The 18,650-nt window shown below is 42.1% G+C and overlaps 2 protein-coding genes across 5 annotated transcripts in view; both read right to left on the reverse strand.

Moving 5' to 3' along the window:
- KANSL1L (KAT8 regulatory NSL complex subunit 1 like) overlaps nucleotides 1-660 on the reverse strand; it is a 62,826-nt gene extending 62,166 nt beyond the window's left edge. For 3 of the 4 annotated variants that reach the window (XR_007631996.1, XR_007631995.1, XM_050339298.1), the window contains exon 1: nucleotides 526-660. The gene's annotated coding sequence lies outside the window, so the exon portion shown is untranslated. The remainder of the gene's footprint in view (nucleotides 1-525) is intronic. The other variant, XR_007631997.1, reaches the window with a different exon arrangement.
- Nucleotides 661-1,039: 379 nt separating this feature from the next.
- ACADL (acyl-CoA dehydrogenase long chain) lies at nucleotides 1,040-17,213 on the reverse strand. The gene is made up of 11 exons (XM_050340008.1): nucleotides 17,056-17,213; nucleotides 14,968-15,129; nucleotides 12,406-12,543; nucleotides 11,811-11,975; nucleotides 10,819-10,885; nucleotides 9,432-9,596; nucleotides 8,690-8,791; nucleotides 7,377-7,490; nucleotides 5,145-5,272; nucleotides 2,937-3,023; nucleotides 1,040-1,704 (listed from the first exon to the last, which is right to left on the reverse strand). The coding sequence occupies exons 1-11, from the start codon at nucleotides 17,127-17,129 to the stop codon at nucleotides 1,611-1,613; spliced, it is 1,296 nt and encodes a 431-aa protein (XP_050195965.1). The 5' UTR covers nucleotides 17,130-17,213; the 3' UTR covers nucleotides 1,040-1,610.
- Between the last annotated feature and the right edge of the window lie 1,437 nt (nucleotides 17,214-18,650).

Consider the following 18,650-nt stretch of genomic DNA (forward strand, 5'->3'; position numbering starts at 1 on the left):
TTTTTTTTCTGGGAGACGCTTCAGAATTTTGGAAGCAGGGAGCTTGCAAAAAAGCGCATGGAAAGACTTTGCTCAAGATCACACAAGAAATCTCAAGGCAGGATGCGGGACACAACTGGATCTGAGCTGCTCCCTCGAGCTTTCGTAACTACTTTATCCCAAGTCTCCAGCTCTGTAAGCGGTCTGCAGTCTGGGAAGTCTCGGTCAGGGTTACTCTGAGGCAAAAGAAACTCTGTCGGTCGGTTCAGGCTGATTACGAGAGCAAACTTTTGCTCCAGGATTTAAATCCCTGCTGGGACACTCGTGGTGAGCGTGGGGTGGCCCCGCCCCCGCCTCAGCGCAACCGACCCCGCCCCGCCGCGCGCACGGACCGTTACCACCCCGCCCCCACTCCGCGCATGCGCACCCGGCACTCCCGCCGCGGGAACCAACCGCCGCCCGGCCTCGCCGCGCCTCCGCCGCCTCGCCGCGCCCCGCCGCGCCCCGCAGCCCGCCCGCCTGTGCCCCGCGGAGCCCCGCGCTTGCCTCTGCACCCGGCAGGCTCTCCACAGCGGCGCCGCCGCCGCCGCCTCCAGCCCGCTCGGCGCGGCACCCGGCGCGGCTCGCACTGGCGATGTTGAAGAGTCCGCGCCCAGCAAAAGCGCAGCGCGGCGGGGCGGGGTGTCCCTCGCTCCTCAGGGGGAGGAGCGCGGCCAATCGGGCGCGCCGGGGGGCGTGGCCTCCCGCCTGACGCGGAGATGGCGCTCGGCCGCCCGCCCTGCCGCGCGCACCGGGGCTGTGAGGGAGCTGAGGGGACTGCGCTGCGCCCGCTGCGGGAGGTGCAACTGTAACCTCCGGCATGTGTAAATAACTAGAAAAACTTCATAAACACACCTTCCTAAATATTTCCGAGTTACTACGCCAATAAAAGCAAAACACGTTCACCGGCATTACGGTCCCTCCCTCCGAATTCCCCCTCAGCACCCTGAGGTGAACACGGGCAGCGAGCAAGCAGCCCGGTTCCCCCTCGGGCTTTGAAGTAACGCAGACAAGCATGAGATTGCATAGAAATGCTTTATTACGTTTATTTGAACAAACTAATTAAAATAAGGCATTCCGGGTTAGATGTAAACATAAGGGTCAGCCGCACAGTGGGCAGCTGCTGTGCAGTGAGCAGGTGTATAGCAACAACAGCGAAAGTTTCAAGTTCTGCTTCTCAAGGGGAAATACAAATTCGAAGTTATATTAACATTTAATTTTTTTCATTAGTTAAGAATATGACTTCTCTAGAAATTTGATTCTGAAAACTGAGTGCTGCATTCAATAAAATAGCTTCAAGTCAGAAAGACCAAACTACCCAATGTTCACTACCAGAACTCTTGAAACACAAGCTACTCTGTGATTTCCAAAAATATTTAAATTTAAAGTTTAAAATATTAAATTTAAAGATATTAGATATCCTGCATATGAGCACACCGGTATTACTAGTTGTTCCTTTTTTTTTTTAAGTGTCACTTCATTTAAAGAATATGATACACCAAATTTATTTCACATTCTGATGCCTGATTTTATGCCATATATTAATATATAAAAGGATTCCATGAGACTCTCCAAAGTAGTAAGCATCTGCCCTACTTGTCACTGACAATGTCTCTAGCAATAAGTTCTTTCATTATTTCGTTGGTACCACCATAGATTGGCTGAACACGGGCGTCCACAAAAGCTCTGTGGGGGGGGAAAAACAAAACAAAGCAAGAAAAGATTAAAAACACCTCCTCAGAATGGACATACGATCAAAAGAAAAACAGTTGTTTTCTCTTTGAAGATCCCTCTTTTTAAAGTATGCAATTCCCATTGTTAAAAGAGGTTCATATTTTCCTAGAGGCTTTAACTACCTAAAATATTATAACTTTTGCAAGGTGCTCTGAGCCAAACCAGGAAATCTCCTAATTCTGCTTCACTATAGAGAGAACAGCTCAGGAGCAATGAGGCATTCTCTGGAAAAATGCATGCTGCTGGACCACGCAGACAACAAAACCCTGTATGGGCAACTACTGCACACACAGATAAGCAAGGATTCGAGAACACCTTGATCAGGGCTTGCCGGCCTTCCTTTAGTAAGATAGGCTGCAGAACACTCACAAATTGCACTCATTGAAAACACGCAGGAACAAGTCATTTTAAAGCAATATTTCATACTCTTTAATGAATTTAAAAAAAAATCTAAACCTACTAGTTAAAAAAATCAGTTTATCTATTTATGACAACTGCACAACATTCCTTGTTTTGCTATTTTTTCCCCATTTGTCATTTTGGGTTTTTTTAATAAAATCAACACCAAAACCTCTTAGTGTGGCAAATGGCACTAATGGCACACAACCTTCACAGATAATGCACAAGGAAACAGGCAAAACCCCCTGTCTCTAAATTCTTAAACTCGGCAAAAAATTGGGAACGGCAAATTCTTCTTTCAGCATATAAATCTCTTAGCTTTTCATTTTAAAAGGTGTAAAAAAGCTGAGTGTAGCCAGGCATGTCCTTGATTCAGCAATTTGATATCCTGTGGCATAATACAAGACTTAGACTGATCAACATGTTCTTTTCTTCAGACATATGCATTAATTTCAGATAAAATACACAAACTAGCTCCTCTCATTTTTATTTTTACAGTTTTGCTTTTCTTTTTTTTTTCAGTTAATCTTTTCCTCTAAAAAAACCCACCCCTATTTTGTGACAAAATAGATAATAATTGCTTAACAGCTTAAGAGTTATTTGGAGAATCAAAACAGTCTTCTTGCACACATCTGTACAGTAGATTGCCTTTCAATAAACACGATGAGAAAAGGAACAGTAAATCACAGCTAACACTAAACAACTGACAAGGAGATGTTAAGGAAGTGCCTCATTTCACTTTGCTGGTAATCTTTCATCATGCAAGTCTGAAATGTTACACTTACTTTGCAATTGGATACTCCCACATGTACCCCCATCCTCCGTGCATTTGCACACACTGCGTAGCTATGCTGTTTTGGAGATCAGAACACCTTAAATGGACAAAAAGAAGCTTGTTTTTAGAAGGATGTTATGCTGCGAAACATTATGAGAGATGTTAAGACAAAAACATGACTAGTAAGAAATAAATACTATTCGATTTAATGTATTAAAAATTTGTTCTCTTTTTAAACAGCTTTCAGAGAAGGAAAGGTTTCAAAACATTCAGGCTTGTTTACCTTTCTCACAGGCCAAGAGATTTCTTTTGTGAAGCACACTGAACAGTCCCTCTTCTTCCCAAACCCCTCAGCTTTGTCACAAATTAACAGCAAATCAGGCTTCCCGCCTGCCCATTCCCACTAGCAACACACCAGGATGCTCTTTGTGCATAACCATCACCTGGGCATAACTTATTTTCCTCATAAATTTTAGACTCTCCCATTCTGAAAAGCACTGTAATTCTTCTGGGATTTGCTCACTGTAAAATATGGACTTAACAGCAAAATAAATTTTAACTGCACTGGAAGCTCATTCCAAAGTTACAAGGCATGAAAAAACCCCACTTTCTAAGCATACAGCTTTCAGAGTGGCAACAGAAGGAACAAAAATGATGACTCAAGTCAACTGCTTCCCATGGAAGAATGTAAGAGTCCTTTTCTCCAAAAGTGAAAATTCAGTGAAATCCTTACAGTTTATTAACCTTAAATCTGCAGCAGCGAGTTACTGCAACTGTCTTTCCTATATATATTCCCAAATTAATTTAGGCATGTTACACAACCTCTCACCACAAAAAAATACAACCCCAAACAACCCTGTAGACCTTTCTCCAGATATAAGAAAAAAGATGCACAAACCACATTTTAAAATCTATCAAAGCTTTAAGTCAAATCACTGACTATACAAAAGGTTTGAAGCAAATTAACTGCACAGGGTCTCCTGACACACTAGGGAATAAAGCAATTTTATATTCAATTATTTTCTAGACCATTTAAGAAGTTATATGGAAGGGAGTCACAGGGACTCCACTAGCAAAAGGGGAAATCCACAAAAAACCATGATGCTAAACAGTTTGGGCAAGTGAGCGAGTTTTAAATGCCTTGTTTTGGGAAATTTGTTGATGAAGTTTGCATATCTGAGCTGGCACTAGTTGTTTCCTCCTCCTCAAAACTGAATGCCTCTGCTTATGTACTTGATACTTCTAGCTAATCAGTGCCAGGAATAACACTCAATCAAAATCCTTTCTTCCACTGTAAATATTCTCTCTGGATCCCTTTAGCATTCTCTGCTTGTTTCAACTATACCAATTTTTTAAAGCCTAAAATCCGTAAACCTGTGCATCTTCCATAAAATTATTTACTTGTGCATTTTTCTCCCCTCTTGAGTTTGCAAGCAAACTAAAACTATCCAAGTTCATGTGCCACTATCTTAGATGTTTCCACTTGTCCAGATTTCTCTGGTTAAACGTAAGTTAACAGCTAACACCACCAAGTACAGGATGAGCGAGGAGGAGTTCTGGACAACAAAGGAAAGCACTGTTTAGTCTCAGTTACAGAGAGAGCCATAGCCAACTATTTCTTCCCAAAACCAGATAGCCTAGGAAACTGGCTGCACCAAACAACTATTGCTAAGTAACATTGACTAAAAAGTATCATGGAGCTCCAAATATATTCAAAGTTTGCTTAAAAAAAAAAAAAAAAAGGGCAAAACAAGCCTCAGACTCCACTAAAAACAAAACAACAAAAAACAAAACCAAGCCAAAACCAAACCAAACCAAACAACCAAAAACAAACAAACAAAAAGCCAAACCCAACAAACACAGAACAACAATCTGCTACAGTAAAATGTAAGTTTTGTCTAAATACCTATGGAGTACTCACATATACTTGAAGCTAAAGCTGAATCCTTGATCTTATTATTAATAGAAACCTATTCTAAAGCATGCCTTTATTCTGAAATTAATCTGTTTAACCAGCACTGGTTTTCAGTGTAACTAAGATTTTCACTGAATACATGATGAAAGTTAAAGCTACCGGTCTCTATTAGAAGCTGACGGTGTTGTTATTAATCAGACAGTAATTTTATCTTTCCATGAGATCTTAACAGCTCGGTGTTTTATCACTAGGCTCCTGGCAAGATCATGCAAGTAATACTTCCACAGGACTGTAACTACATACCAGTACTTTGCCATAGAAGCTGTGGCAGAGTCCAGGCGTTTATCCGCATGAAGCTCCAAACAGTTGTCCATAAAGGCTCGGGCCACACAAATTTGCGTTTTTATTTCCGCCAACTTGTGCTGTATCGTCTAGGTTTTGGAATTGCATAGAGGGGGTAGAGGGAAGAAAGCAGAAGTAGTACAGTTTAAAACTTTAAGTAGAAAATTAAGCATTTTCCAGAAAGATTGGAAATCACTATTTTGAACAACTTTGGCTCTGTACACCAGAAGACACCTTACTTTCCATACAATTATGTCTTCACCAGTGTTATTAGAGAAAATTTACTGCCCTTTGCTTCTCAAGGTCAACTCAAACATGACTTTAAGAGAAAAAGCCATAGAGCCTGGAAAACATATTCCTAGGGAGTACAGAGCAGGAGGCTCTGAGTGTTCCATCTTGTAGGTGAACATCTTTTCACTCTGTAGAGCCACTGATTTCCCCAACTAATAGTATTTCAACATCTATTTAATGCTTTTCTATGCATTCTTCAGAGTTTAAGTCACATGCAAAAAGACATAAGCAAAACATAAAAGAAATTTTAGACCAGCATAAAGTTTTTCAGCACTGAGTTCTGTCACACTGGAAAAGAGTTTCTAGATAGCAGAGGAAAAATCCGTCATAAGGGTATTAAAAACAGACCAGGCAAGCATCAGACCATCTTGTAATTCTGGTAGGGAGAGGATAAAAACATCAGCCAATAACAAAAGTTCTTTCTAATCTCAGTTCTAGGATTGTGTACAAAAAAAGATCTTCTTGCTTCAAATATACCAGACAAGTCTACTATTGCAAAGACAAGATTTGATTTCCAACACTGTAACACAGCATGACTAAATAAATTAGCCAAGGCAGAGCTCTAATTAGAAAGGATTATTTATTATATGCACACTCTAGCCAGCAGTAACAAAAAAAGGAAACTGAAGAGATAAGCAGAAATGTCTTATTTTGGCAAAAATAATACACTTTATGAGGTGATTGGCAGTGGCCTAACCCAAAAAAAGGAAATTATTTTGGAGATCTCTGCACAGTGAGTTGCTACAAATAAGAATCATCCCTCACCTACATTAAAAAAGGTAAAATATATTTCTTTTGTGTTAAAGTTGCATGGTGCTCATACTAAATTCCATCTGAAATTATAGATTCCTGACTGTAAGCTTTAGAAACAGATGAAGATCACAGTCTCCTGAAAGATACCTAGCGTTCCAGCCTCTAAAGGGTCCAGTTCTGGTGCCCTTCATAAATAAAGGTTTGATTTTGACAAAGGAAGTCTCAAGACACAGAAATGGATTTTTTTGCTGTTGTTGTTAATTATTTCTAAAGTATATTAAGAATGAGGCAGCCAACATCCATAACTGGTATGAGTCACTTCTGCTCTATAAACCAAACACGCAGGAGCTTGGTCTGCTTCAGCCCTAACAGCTGAGGTGGTTTGCAGGCAGACTGTAATATAGCAACCCTGCGCAAAGCAGTATCTGTTTTATGACTGCAGCTGAAGAGCGTAGGCACAAATGTCTCAAAACACAGCTACCTGCCCCTGTCAGGAGGGAGGTTTGCCCACAGAGTATAATCCAACAGTTTTACAGACAGTCACACAAACACCCAACTCACTGCTGGTTGAGGAATCTCATTACAACGCTCATAAAGCTGAACACAAGCACCTCTGCAGCATCTGGGCAGCAAGATCACTGCTGTGAGTCCCCGCCAGCACCAGCCTCTAATGTCCTTTTTCTGCAATGCTCTGCATGCAGAGGAACACACTGCCTGCACAGGCAGTCTCCAGGTCTCTGGGCAGACACAGAAACACAAGCAGGTGTGATGGACCCTGTGATTATGACCTCTGGCAGTAAAATGCAAGCCTAAGAGCAACATGGGAATTGTTCTTAGCAACAAAGAAGAACCAGTATAGTTCTTGACTGCATACTTCCCTCCCAAAAGCTGCACTGCTGGGAGGTATTTACCCTGTCATAAAATACATACACTAAGGCTTTTCTGGTGCTGTTTTTTTGATTTTTTTTTTTTTGCTTTTCAAAACTGAATGATGGGCATGGAGGCAACACCACAGTCCAACTGCAGAACCTGTGCAAATAATCCTTTCAAAATAGCCCAGTGATTTTGATTTGCTCACTATTTCACATACACAGATGTACAGCAAAGATACACTGGAATTTGTATACAAGTCTCTCAGTTCAAACTCACCTGCAAGTGTGCAATTGTCTTCCCAAAAGCTTTTCTTTGTCTCACATAATTTCTTGTTTCTTCAAACATGAATTCACAGCCAGCAAGAGCCATATCAGCAATTAGAAGTCTTTCCTTTTGGAACACAAATTATGGGATTCAGTTGACTTAGTTCTACATTTCTCTATATCAGAGGCACAGTTGGGACACAGATGTTCGGTGTTGTTCATTAAGAGAGGGGAGGCAGAAGTCACACAAAATACCCAACCAGACAACACTGCATTACTGAAATTAGTGAGTGCAATGAATGCCTTGCTGCCCAAAGCTCACTTTTAGGTCTTAGACAGGGTAGTGCTGTATCATGATGACAAAAGCTAGCTACAAATCGACAACAGGACTCTCACCGACTGAAAAATTCACATCAAATTCTGCTTCTTTTATTCATTTTCACAGCTCAAACTAAACAACAACTATATTTAACAATTTCAATAGGACAACTCTAGAAAAAAACAAAGCCTACAGAAACAGGTTTTTTTTTCCTTCCTCATAACATGGTGAAAACTAAAAACTAAGTGCACAACAACTGCTTCTGGCACCAATGAAATCATCTGATGATTACGGTGAATCTGTTCATGAGTGCATCTATTTCTTTAAAGCTGTAATATATTTCTTTTGATCAGGTTTTTCATTTACTGACAATAAATAATTAAATAAACGTGATCTCTACCAGATGAGACAAAGCCATAGTTTTGACTAAAAGCACAGTCACATTTTGAAAAACCACATTGCTTCGTCCTCCCAAATAGTTCCAAAACTTCATAAACTAAGTTGTAACTAGCAAGATATTTTGGTAGCTAAGCAATTTTCTTCATTTTCTTACATGAACAGAGTTCCTTGTATCTTTAATATGCTTCTACTGGGGGAGGAGCTAGAACAGCAGTGCTTGTTTCTTTAAAGAGAATGCCAAATGCATCAGAGACCTCCAAGCTATATTTAATTTACTAAGCAAAGTGGTTCCATGCTAAAAGTACACAAGAAAGCTGTGGTATGTTCCTTTTAATACACTACCCTCAGGTTCTACAATAGCTGGGTTGTTGATTGAAAGATATGGCTTTGACCTAGTAGATATCAACATTTTTACCAAAGCCCAAAGCACTGCACTTTGAGCACTGCATACTTCAGCTAAAAAGCAGCAGCATCAACACAACACTGCCTACAGACACCCCACTTCAGAGACCAAGGTGACTCCCCACAATACATAAATGTCAAGACTAAGTGACAAAAATTGTCTCTGAATTCTTCCCACAGACAGCAAGCACTCACGTTCCTCTTACCTGAGGGAGCTCTGCCATCAGATAGTAGAAGCCTTTGTTCTCTTTTCCAAGCAAGGCACTGGCTGGCAACCGCACATCTTCGAAAAACAGCTCTGCCGTGTCCTAAGAGGATTTGGAACACAACAGTTGATACTCTGACACTGTAATCTCTTCATTACACTTCTTTTGCCCTATTTTTTCTTGTTATTGTACACTTTAACGTGAAATCATAGAATTGTTTAGGCTAGAATGATCCTCCAGAGGTCATCTAGTTTATCTCCTATTCAAAGCAGCTCCAGAAAAACAATCAGCTGAGGCCTTGTCCATTTATGCTTTCCAAAGCTCCAAAAGATGAAGGCTCCATGACCTTTCTGGGGCTCTGTGCCACTATCCAACCACTTTCATGGTGAAATTTTTTTCCTAATACCTACTTAAAATTTTCCTTAATGTAACTTATGTCATTTGCCGCTCTCCCTTTCACTATACACCACAGAGAACATGGTTCCACCATATCTAGAGCCTGTCCTTCCAGGCTGCTTCAGAGTGAACAAATCCAGCTTCCTCAGCCTCTCCTTGCAGATCACATTTCAGACTTCCACAGGCAAAATGAGCACACATACTCTGCATGGCTGTGCTCTAAAGCCTAACAACTAGAATAAAACCATAGTTCCATCTAATATTTATTTAGCTATTGCTCGGCATTAAGTGGTTTAGGCTTCCTCCAAGTCTATTGCGTTGGGGGTTAGGGGTTGTACCAACTCACTTGAGCTTTAAGGCCGATTTTGTTCAGTTTGCGTCCTTTGATGAAACCTTTTGTTCCATTCTCCACCAGAAAAAGGCTGATCCCATGAGCAGGGGATCGGGCCTCCCGGTCTGTAACCGCAACCACGATCACGACATCACTCATCCAACCGTTAGTGATGAATACCTGTAAAAAAGGCAACCTGGACTAAAGCCATGAGCTGTGTGGAGAGAAGTTAGGAGAGATCATCAAGTAGCAGAAAGCAGAATTACATTGACACTTTCACAGGTGAACTGAAAGGCAAGGTTCAAGAGTCCAGAATTTTAAGGTTTCTGAATGAAGTGTTTTGGAACAAAGGCAGACATTAGTTTGAGAAGTATTGTGTCAAGTCACAGAATGCACATAATCTGTTTCTTTTCCTGTCTCATGATAAAGAAGAATACAGTACCAAATGTAGATACTAAATGAACACAGAAATTCTCTTGTCTACAAATTAAATCAGCAAGGTACAACGCACAAAATTCACTGACTTCCTGTCACAACTGCTTACTATAATCCTGCAGAATGACTCACGGACCTGCTAAATGGATCCATCTTAATTCTAGCAAAAGAAATGAGCTTTTTGTCCTGCTTGGCTTCAAATGAACAGCATGAGCACCTTCTGAGCACCTGAACATATGCATTTGTTTGCACACATTCTCATCGCTGCAATTCTGCTAAGGCCAGAAGTCTCCATCAGTCTATGCTACCAGCAGGGGTACATAAGAAGATTAACACATTTCACAGCTTCAAAAAAAGCTCTGTTGAACCCACACTCCTATTTTCAACACTATTTCTGCCTTCTTGCTTTTTTACTATGGCAGTGAAAGAAGAGGTCAATGCTTTGCAACAGCTTTACAACACACACAGAGCATCTGATACAGCTGGTTTTCTTTTTTTCTCCTAACATGACCAGCAAGCTCCTGAATAAAGATTCCAAAGCTTGCATTGTGTCAAAACAAGTATTTACTCAGGCCACAGAAGATTTCACAAGTAGTACTGTATATATTTTATTGTTAAACCTCAGTATTAAAACCCAGCCCTGGTTCTGCTTATACTATAGAGCACCTTTTTTTCCCCTTTTATTCACAATTGAAGACAAAACAGGCCTTTTGATAGGGTTATTTAAAAGCTACAAAAATAATCTAAACAAGCTCTCCCATAAACTGGTCTGTAAACTGCCAGTAACAAAAACATCTTAAGACCTATTAATAAAAAAAGTAACTGAGACAAAAAAACCCACCCACAACACAACCCACACAAAAACCCCAAACTGCAGGGACTGTGAGCAGATCCTAACTGTGGTGCACTGAATTGGATGCATTCAGTTCCCAAAGCCTATGAGCAGCACGTATGTCTGTGCACTTACCTTACTCCCATTAAGAATCCAGTCACTCCCATCTTTTTTCGCATATGTCCGTACTCCCTGCAAGTCACTGAAACGAAATTCAAAAGGTCCTTCAAGAAACCATTCCGGAAGCTGCAGTTTTTATCTTGAATTCTAACCAGTACAAAATAAGGTAGATTTTATATCATCCAGCCACAGCCTCAGTGAAAACAGATGAGGATAGTGAAACACAGGGAAAGAGCTCAGTGTAACACAGAAACCAAAAACACGCTGTGGAAAAGGATGATAAATCTATGCAATCACACAGAAGCATGAGGTTCCATTTTCCCAACTCTGCTTGTGGGAGGGGGTGTAATGCAAGCATGGGTCAGCATCCCCTCATGCCAATATGCCTTAAATGACAAATGCCAGACAAAACCACATCCTCTAAGCAGGCTCAGTCCTGATCAGAAGGCTCTGTGAAAAGCCATGAGCCACATCTACCATTTGTAGAAGCATGACACCAACAGGTTTTGGTCTTCTGTCCCTCTCTGTTTTGGAAACTAGCCAGCTCTGACTACTCCAAACACGTGCTGGCTGCCATTCAATAATGATGGGCAAGGAGAAGTACGTCTCTGGAAGGATTCAGAGGAAAGAAAATAAGGTGCTCTGCTCCATGACAAAAGCTAACAGTAAAGTCAAGCCTTCTTTACCAAGGCATGTAATTTTCTCCTTAATATTTCATATTAAAAGTATGTTCACATGACAAGCAAGTTGGTAACTATAAACTTATGTTGCAAAAGTAAATACAAAACATATTTGCCCACAGCAGGATGAGACAGAAATGTACTCTGAGCTAATATCTTGAAATGACAAAGCTGTAGTAATCTATAACAGGTTTTTCAAGGTCCTACCTAATGTAGGATAGCCTAGTCACTAAGGTGAGCATATAACCAGGAGGCTCACAATGTTTTTCACTGATAAATCAATGAAGAGCACATAATTTGAGACAACTGTTTTAATATTTGGCTTACCTGCCAGCCCCAGGTTCTGTCATGGCGATAGCTCCAATGCACTTGCCTGCAACCATTTGGGGGATAAAGCGTTTGATCTGTTCTTCAGAGCCATAGTTTGCAATGTAGGGCATGACGATATCTGAATGAAGGCTGAACCCTGGGCCTGTACAGTTCACATACATTCTGGGGACAAAAAAAGAGGCGGGGGGAAGTTCAGAAACAAGTACTGCAAAGACATAAACATTGCACTCTACATCATTACAACATAAATGCAACAATGAAGAAAACCCCACTACACAGAAGCCTCAGACAATCTGAGCTTGTGGCACTTTTAGCATTATATACAGAGTGTACTTTAACAGCCAAATGGAACCAGGCTAAAAAAAATACTTCCCCCAGCCGGTGGAGCACAATGACACTTTTTACTCAAACAGTGATCCAGAATACTTAAAACAAGAGGGATTTACATATGTGTAAATTAACCTTTCCACAAGAAAGACAACTCTGTTTGCTGTAAGCAAACATAGTCCATAATGAGGACAACTTATGGAAAAAAAATACAGTCATCGATGATATCATCACTGAAATACTTCCTGAAGTATCTAGTACTCACTGCTCCTCCCAGACAATGGCTGAAGAGAGAATATCCGCTCCGATGCCTCCATGTTTTTCAGCAATAGCAACACCCAGCAAACCCTGCTGTCCAGCCTTTTCCCAGAGCTCCCTGCTCACTTGGCCATCCTTCTCCCATCTGCAAAATGAACACAAGAACAAGGTCATACATTAAACCCCCACATGCTACTGTTTATTTGCCATGGCTGCTGCTTCACACTGGAACACCACCACCAACAGTGTGAGGGTACACACACAACTGCCTCACAGCCAAGAAGCAGTGGATTAGTCACAGGTTTTCTAATCTTCAAGTCCACAGATGCCACTGGCATTACAGGGGCATCACCTGTAAAACAAGTTTGAACTCCTGCTTCCAACATGTAACCCGACAGGAATTTCATTAGACTTGTTATGACTGTTACACCAGACTGGTATTTAGGAGATTTAGTCACAACCATCTGGATAATTACAAGCAGGTCTTTATCTTCACGACACTCCATCTTCCCCAGTACAAAATGAGTTTGACACGTCAGTATCTTTTGTGAAAGATTTCCATTCTACCAATGAGAACTGCTTTATCAGAACCAAAATGTTATATTAGCCACTTTTATACAAAAATTGGTCCCTGTGCACTTAGAACAAGTCAGTACTGTATCTTGTGAAATTACTGCTTTAAGGTAGTTTCAAGTCTGTGTAAACAGACAGACTTTTAGGGGCTTAGCTGATGACAGTTTGCAAACTTTAACACCATAGGAATACGTTATTCTTAGAAAAATAGTTCCTCTTTATGGGATTTGCCAACTCAGTAGAAATAGCCATTAATGGTCCAAGTGTTTTTTTAATGTCTTTTTTTTTTAAAATCACAATTTTAAAATTATATGATAGACAGATTATATCAAAGACATTCCTCTGACACACCTGAGTGCAGCAGAGCTATACCACATCTCTTCATCCACAGTTCACCAAGTATCTTATCCTATATATAGAATAGCACTATAGAATCACAGAATGGTTTGGGTTGGAAGAGACCTTAAAGATCATGTTGTTCCAACCCTCTGCCATGGACACAGACACCTTCTACTAGACCAGGTTGCTCAGAGCCCCATCCAACCTGGCCTTGGACACTTCTAGGGGTGAGTGTCCACAGCTTCTCTGGGCAACCTGTTCCACTACTTAAGCTTTCTAGTATTTAAGCTCCTTTCCAGAGCTTTTGCTCCCACACTGGAAATCTTACAAAAATCTCTCTTGACCACCTTTGTTTCACCCCTCCCCTCTCTTTCAGGGTCATTCCTGTCTCTACTTCACCCAGCACCAAAGCTTCACTTCCTCACAGTAATTCACAATTGCATTCACTGATGCCACATTTGGCTTTTCACATCAGCCCAGACAATTAATATACTGTGCCTGAAGCCTCCTTGTTTACTTGAAAGGTGTAAGAACAGATTGGTTCATCAGTCATCGAAGTGATGCAAGAACAAAATTTCAACTTGTTCCAGCCTCTCTAAGAAACCCTTGTGTCAGCACAACAGTAAATAGGATCTTCAGTAACCTTAAGTAGAGCCAGTACCTGTTCACAAATCTGCACCACAAGTCCAACAAAAGATGAGGGAAAACATCTGGTTTTGTGGACAGAATATAACAGCACAATGGAAGAGCATAGCATACTACCATGAGATTGTGGTCTGAGGATAAAAAAACTGGCTGCCACCAATCCTGCTGAAAGTCGTTTGCCTCCTGCTGCTCATTCCTGTCCCAGAGCCACAATATTCCACCCACTCAGTTGTGAGCTGTATCAGGATACTCATCTAGCAGGGCAATTTCAGAATTCACTACCCCGCACTGTTTTCACTTCAAGTAAAGTAAAAATTGCTGAAGAACCTACTTGAAGCTTAACACGTTCAGTTCATGTCTTTCAGTTAATTTCTTTTCTTTCCCCAACTATAACTTGATTGGATATAGATAAAATAAGGGCTAAAACCACCCTCCAGCTCTAGTTCAGTGGAATTACAATACTTCTACTCTGTCCCATATTTCCACAGAAATAAAAGTTACAGAAATTTAAACAAAGATGTTTTGTACAAGTTTCTTGGTAATACATAATTCACGTTACCATGCTATATGATCTTGTATGTTGTTACAAAATCTACTGCAATGTAACCTAGACACAAGATGAATGCCTTTTTTAGTTACATCAGTCCCATGGGAACTGAACTGTCTCCTAACTCCACCTAAGACACTGGTGTCACCAGTTAATCCTACAAAGCAGGAATACTTGCTGCAACTCCTGCAAACTGCATTTGTCTGCTCATAGGCCTAAGCAGGTGATGCCAGACTGTCTGCACTGGAGCTCAGAGGATGCAGGGGATTTTGGTTATGTGTGATTTTCCTTCATGCACAATTTTCGCAGGTTTGTTTTAATGCAGTAAATTTGAAATAGAAAGCTTGTAAATGAAAACTAATAACCTGTTTATCTTGCCATATTAAGAGTAACACTGCAAAAAGCATTTTGGGGGAAAAAATGCATATCATTTGGCAAAACAAAACATTTAAGAGATTATCTTACTCTGCATGAAAAGGCAGCACTTCTTCCTGAAAGAACTTCCTGGCACTCTCCCTGAAGATATCATGCTCTGATGAGAAGATTCTCCGAGTGCCTATATCAAGCAAAGTTTTAGCAGAAGATGGTTCCAGGCGCTTTGTGCCATGTTGTTCAGTTTGCAGAGGACTGAAAAAGACAAATGAAGCATCTGTTAGAGCACAGGCACTCTATTTATATTTACATAACCTTTTTAAAAGAGAGGAAGCACCTGAGTTGTTAAACATAGTTCACATCCCAATTCTGGTACACTGCTAGGTCCAAAGGATATCCACCATAAACACAAAGACTTAACAGACTCTGCACTTCAGTGGGCTGTTAAAGGAGGTAAGGCAAGACTAGCTTGTCCTTAACACTTCAAATAAATTAAAAACAATAATAATACATATATAGGTAAAATAATAAAGTTTCTGTTCATTAGAGTGCTAAAAAACATTGCTGCTTTCTCTCTCCCCTTGTCATACAACTTCCAAAATGCAATTCAGCTCAATTTAAACTGAGGGGGTAACTTGATGAACAAGTAAACATTTTTGGTGAATTTTGTTCATTCTGTATATGCTCCTCAAAAAGTCCCAAACTTGCAAATCCATGACACTGAAAATTCCCATACTCAGAATAAAAGTGAGTGCAACGTGAATTTGCACACTCCAAGGGATGTATTGTATTATGCATTATCACATATACATAACCTTGAAAGTAATACTTTCTAAATCATTCTAAATCTCAGTATTTTTGTTGTGCGGGAAGGCCGAGCCTCACAAAACTCTGATAAAAACATATGTAAAATTAAAATGCTGTTTTAACAAAAAAAACCCCACACCTGAAACTGGTGTCAGTAGTAGAAACCAAACAAGAAAAGTGTAATTATGAAATAACAAGGAAGGGTTGATAAAGCTTTAGATGGGGTTTAGAACATAAAGGATGACATATTACTTTAAGGCTAAAATGAAAATTCATATTTATGCATTGGATTCTTTGACTTATTTTTATTTTATTGCCACAAAACATCAGAAATTTTAAGTACAGAGCTGAGCTGTAGTAAATGGAAAAGGCATTCGCTGTTCCTTTCTCAAACTATTTTGTGAACCTCTCCTCAGTTCCTCAGCACAGCAACTGTGTGTAGTGCCACAAAATTCAGCTAAGCCCACAGTTACTTACTCTGTTATTGAGACAAAAGTCTTTATTTACTGCCATATGTAGCTACTCATGCTCTCCCAGTGCAAAGGATTAAACACCCCAGAAACACAGACACTATTTATTTCTAATCGTATTTGTAAAAAGTGGGATACAGCAATTTGAGTATTTTGTGACTCTCTCAAAAGCTCCACCTTATTTTTAAGGCTGTTTGAGACGATGTTGAGCTTTCTTTAAGTCCACTCTTACGTTTAATTATGGCTCACACCCCGCATGTCACACAGGGAAGGGCCTTATGCCAACCAAAGCCCTAGGAAAGACAACTCCTAGGCCGCGGAAGGTGTGAACACAATGCTGCCCTTCTGCTCCCAAAAAAAACCCTTCCCTGACGCTGAGCGCCTGATGCCACGGGGGAATGGTGTGCCCGGGCAAGGACGCGGCCAGCACGGGACTCGCTGTCCCCAGGCCGGGCCGGGAAGTGGAGCAAAGGTCGGGATATCACGGCGATGCGCTGGGGTTCCCGGACCGCCGGGCTCGGCGGGATCCCGGACCCGCCCGGCTCAGGGGGCTCGCCCAGCCCCAGCTGCCTCCCGCAAGGGGAGCACAGCCGCAAACACACACACGCCCGCATCTATAGATACGGTGCCCGTAACCCTCCCGCCACACGCCCAGAGCACACGCATCCACACCGCTCCGAACACACACACGGATGCGCACACCCACCACACACACATATCCATACAGAATGTGTGCACATACAGCTATACAGCCCCATCAACCCGCACACACGTCCCCCCCCATGCAGATGGGCAAAGGCACAGCCCCCGCTCTTTAAGGAGCCCAAACTCGGGGTGCCCTCCCACCCGCTCTCGCGGTGCTCCCCGGCGGGATTCCCCAGGCACCAGGGCCGGCCCCGCTCACCTGGCCTGGGCAGAGGAGAGCCGGCAGCCGGCGGCCCTCAGAGCGGTCCGCAGACGAAGCAGCCGCGCCGCCATCTTACGGGACAGGGCGGGACAGTGCAGGGCGGCACCGCCGCTGGTGTCGGCGGCGGGGGCGGTCCGAGCCCTGGCGCTCCTGTTATGTTGCGATTAATTTGTTATTGTCGCCTGTTTTCGTTGTTGCTGTCGGTTGTGTCAGCGGTGCTGCTCTGCTTGCCTTGCGCGGCGAACGGGAGGGTTGTGCTGCCTAAAGCCTCTCGCAACGCTCACCCCTGTACTTATCCCTGCTCTCGCCTAGCTGGCGTTGTAAGTCCCTTCCGTGTTTAGAGCAGGATTATGATGAAACGTACATAATAAATACTTTTCTCATATAGCTTTGAAGTCACGTCAGGGAGGGGAGCGGGAGCAGGGGTGACAGCGGGGTTGTGACAGGCGCGACAGCCGCCCCGCCTGGCCGTGCTGCCGTCCCCTCCCTCAGCACCCTCAGGGACGGGGCTGTCCCCCTCCCGAGCCGGCATGAGGGGAAGCCGGGCCCCTTCCTCTGATGGCTGCCCCTCATTGGGCATTTTAGGCATTTTCTCTTTGGCCCACTTTAATTTTTGAGCGCTGCTACCCTCAAGGAGCTGGTTTATGATTGTTGTTGTGCAAGGGGTTCTGAAGGATGGAAGTGTACGCCGCCTCACACACTGAGGCGAGGTATTTCTTTTTTATTCTGGTTTGCGCAAAGTAGGGACCTAGGTCGGCAACCCCCAAAAGGCTAGCTCCCCAGTCATCAAAATTTTACACTATTTATACAATTTAACAAACAAAGGCATACATTTTATTACATAACCTTTTTATTAATTAGTGCTCGACCCCCTATTTGCAAGTTATATCTCTTGCTTCTCACGCTCATTAGTCCACATGCACAGTTCTTCGCTCCATTGGAGTCTGGGGTCTATTTTGGGTAGGTGGTCCATGAGTTGGTGGTCATGATCTCCCACTGACAGAATTACCTTTCCCCCAGTTACTTCAATGCTCATAACTGTACTGAAAATAAGTTATATTTTGACTCAAACCCTTATTCAATCCTTAAGGAGCTCAATATCAAGGGGGCATTACTGTAAGGAAAAGCAAATCACTGGAGGTGAGGGAAAGGATAAAGATGTAAGAGTCTGCTTGTTGTTCTTCGTCCTTCCAGCTCCTGTGGTCACCCTGCTGCGTGGGGCACAGCTCTGACGGAGAATACTTTTCCTGAGTCAGCCATTTGGGAGGCTTTTGATCTGTAAATGGACATCTTTCACTGAGAAAGGAGCTGCTGCCTGCTTCTTTTACCAACAATACGGTAAGCTACAAATTGATAGATTAATTGTAACTGATATCTAGAAAATAGGCATTACCCATCATCGTTATGAATAATAGGGGCTTAAAACGATGTACAGTCCTCATCAATGGGATTTTACATGCTTTCCTCACTCCCCACATGGTGTTATGGAACCCTCAGTCATCATCCTGTGGAGTCATGAAACGACACAAAAATTTTAAGCGCAAAGGGAGTTTTGAGCCTTTGTGAAGTAAGATAACATGCAGGTACCCCCA

The sequence above is a fragment of the Myiozetetes cayanensis genome, unplaced genomic scaffold (genome assembly GCF_022539395.1).
Source record: "Myiozetetes cayanensis isolate MyiCay16 unplaced genomic scaffold, myiCay2020 scf9, whole genome shotgun sequence".
NCBI classification, from domain to species: Eukaryota; Metazoa; Chordata; class Aves; order Passeriformes; family Tyrannidae; genus Myiozetetes; species Myiozetetes cayanensis.

Bases quoted from the DNA above. Each gene is read 5' to 3' on its own strand.
- ACADL (XM_050340008.1), bottom strand. From the start codon at position 17,129: ATGGCGGCGCGGCTGCTTCGTCTGCGGACCGCTCTGAGGGCCGCCGGC. The intron at 9,597-10,818 runs GTAAGTGCACAG...CCTTTTTTACAG, and splicing joins GGATTCTTAATGGGAGTAAG to GTATTCATCACTAACGGTTG. The intron at 8,792-9,431 runs GTGAGTTGGTAC...AAATCCTCTTAG, and splicing joins AAATCGGCCTTAAAGCTCAA to GACACGGCAGAGCTGTTTTT.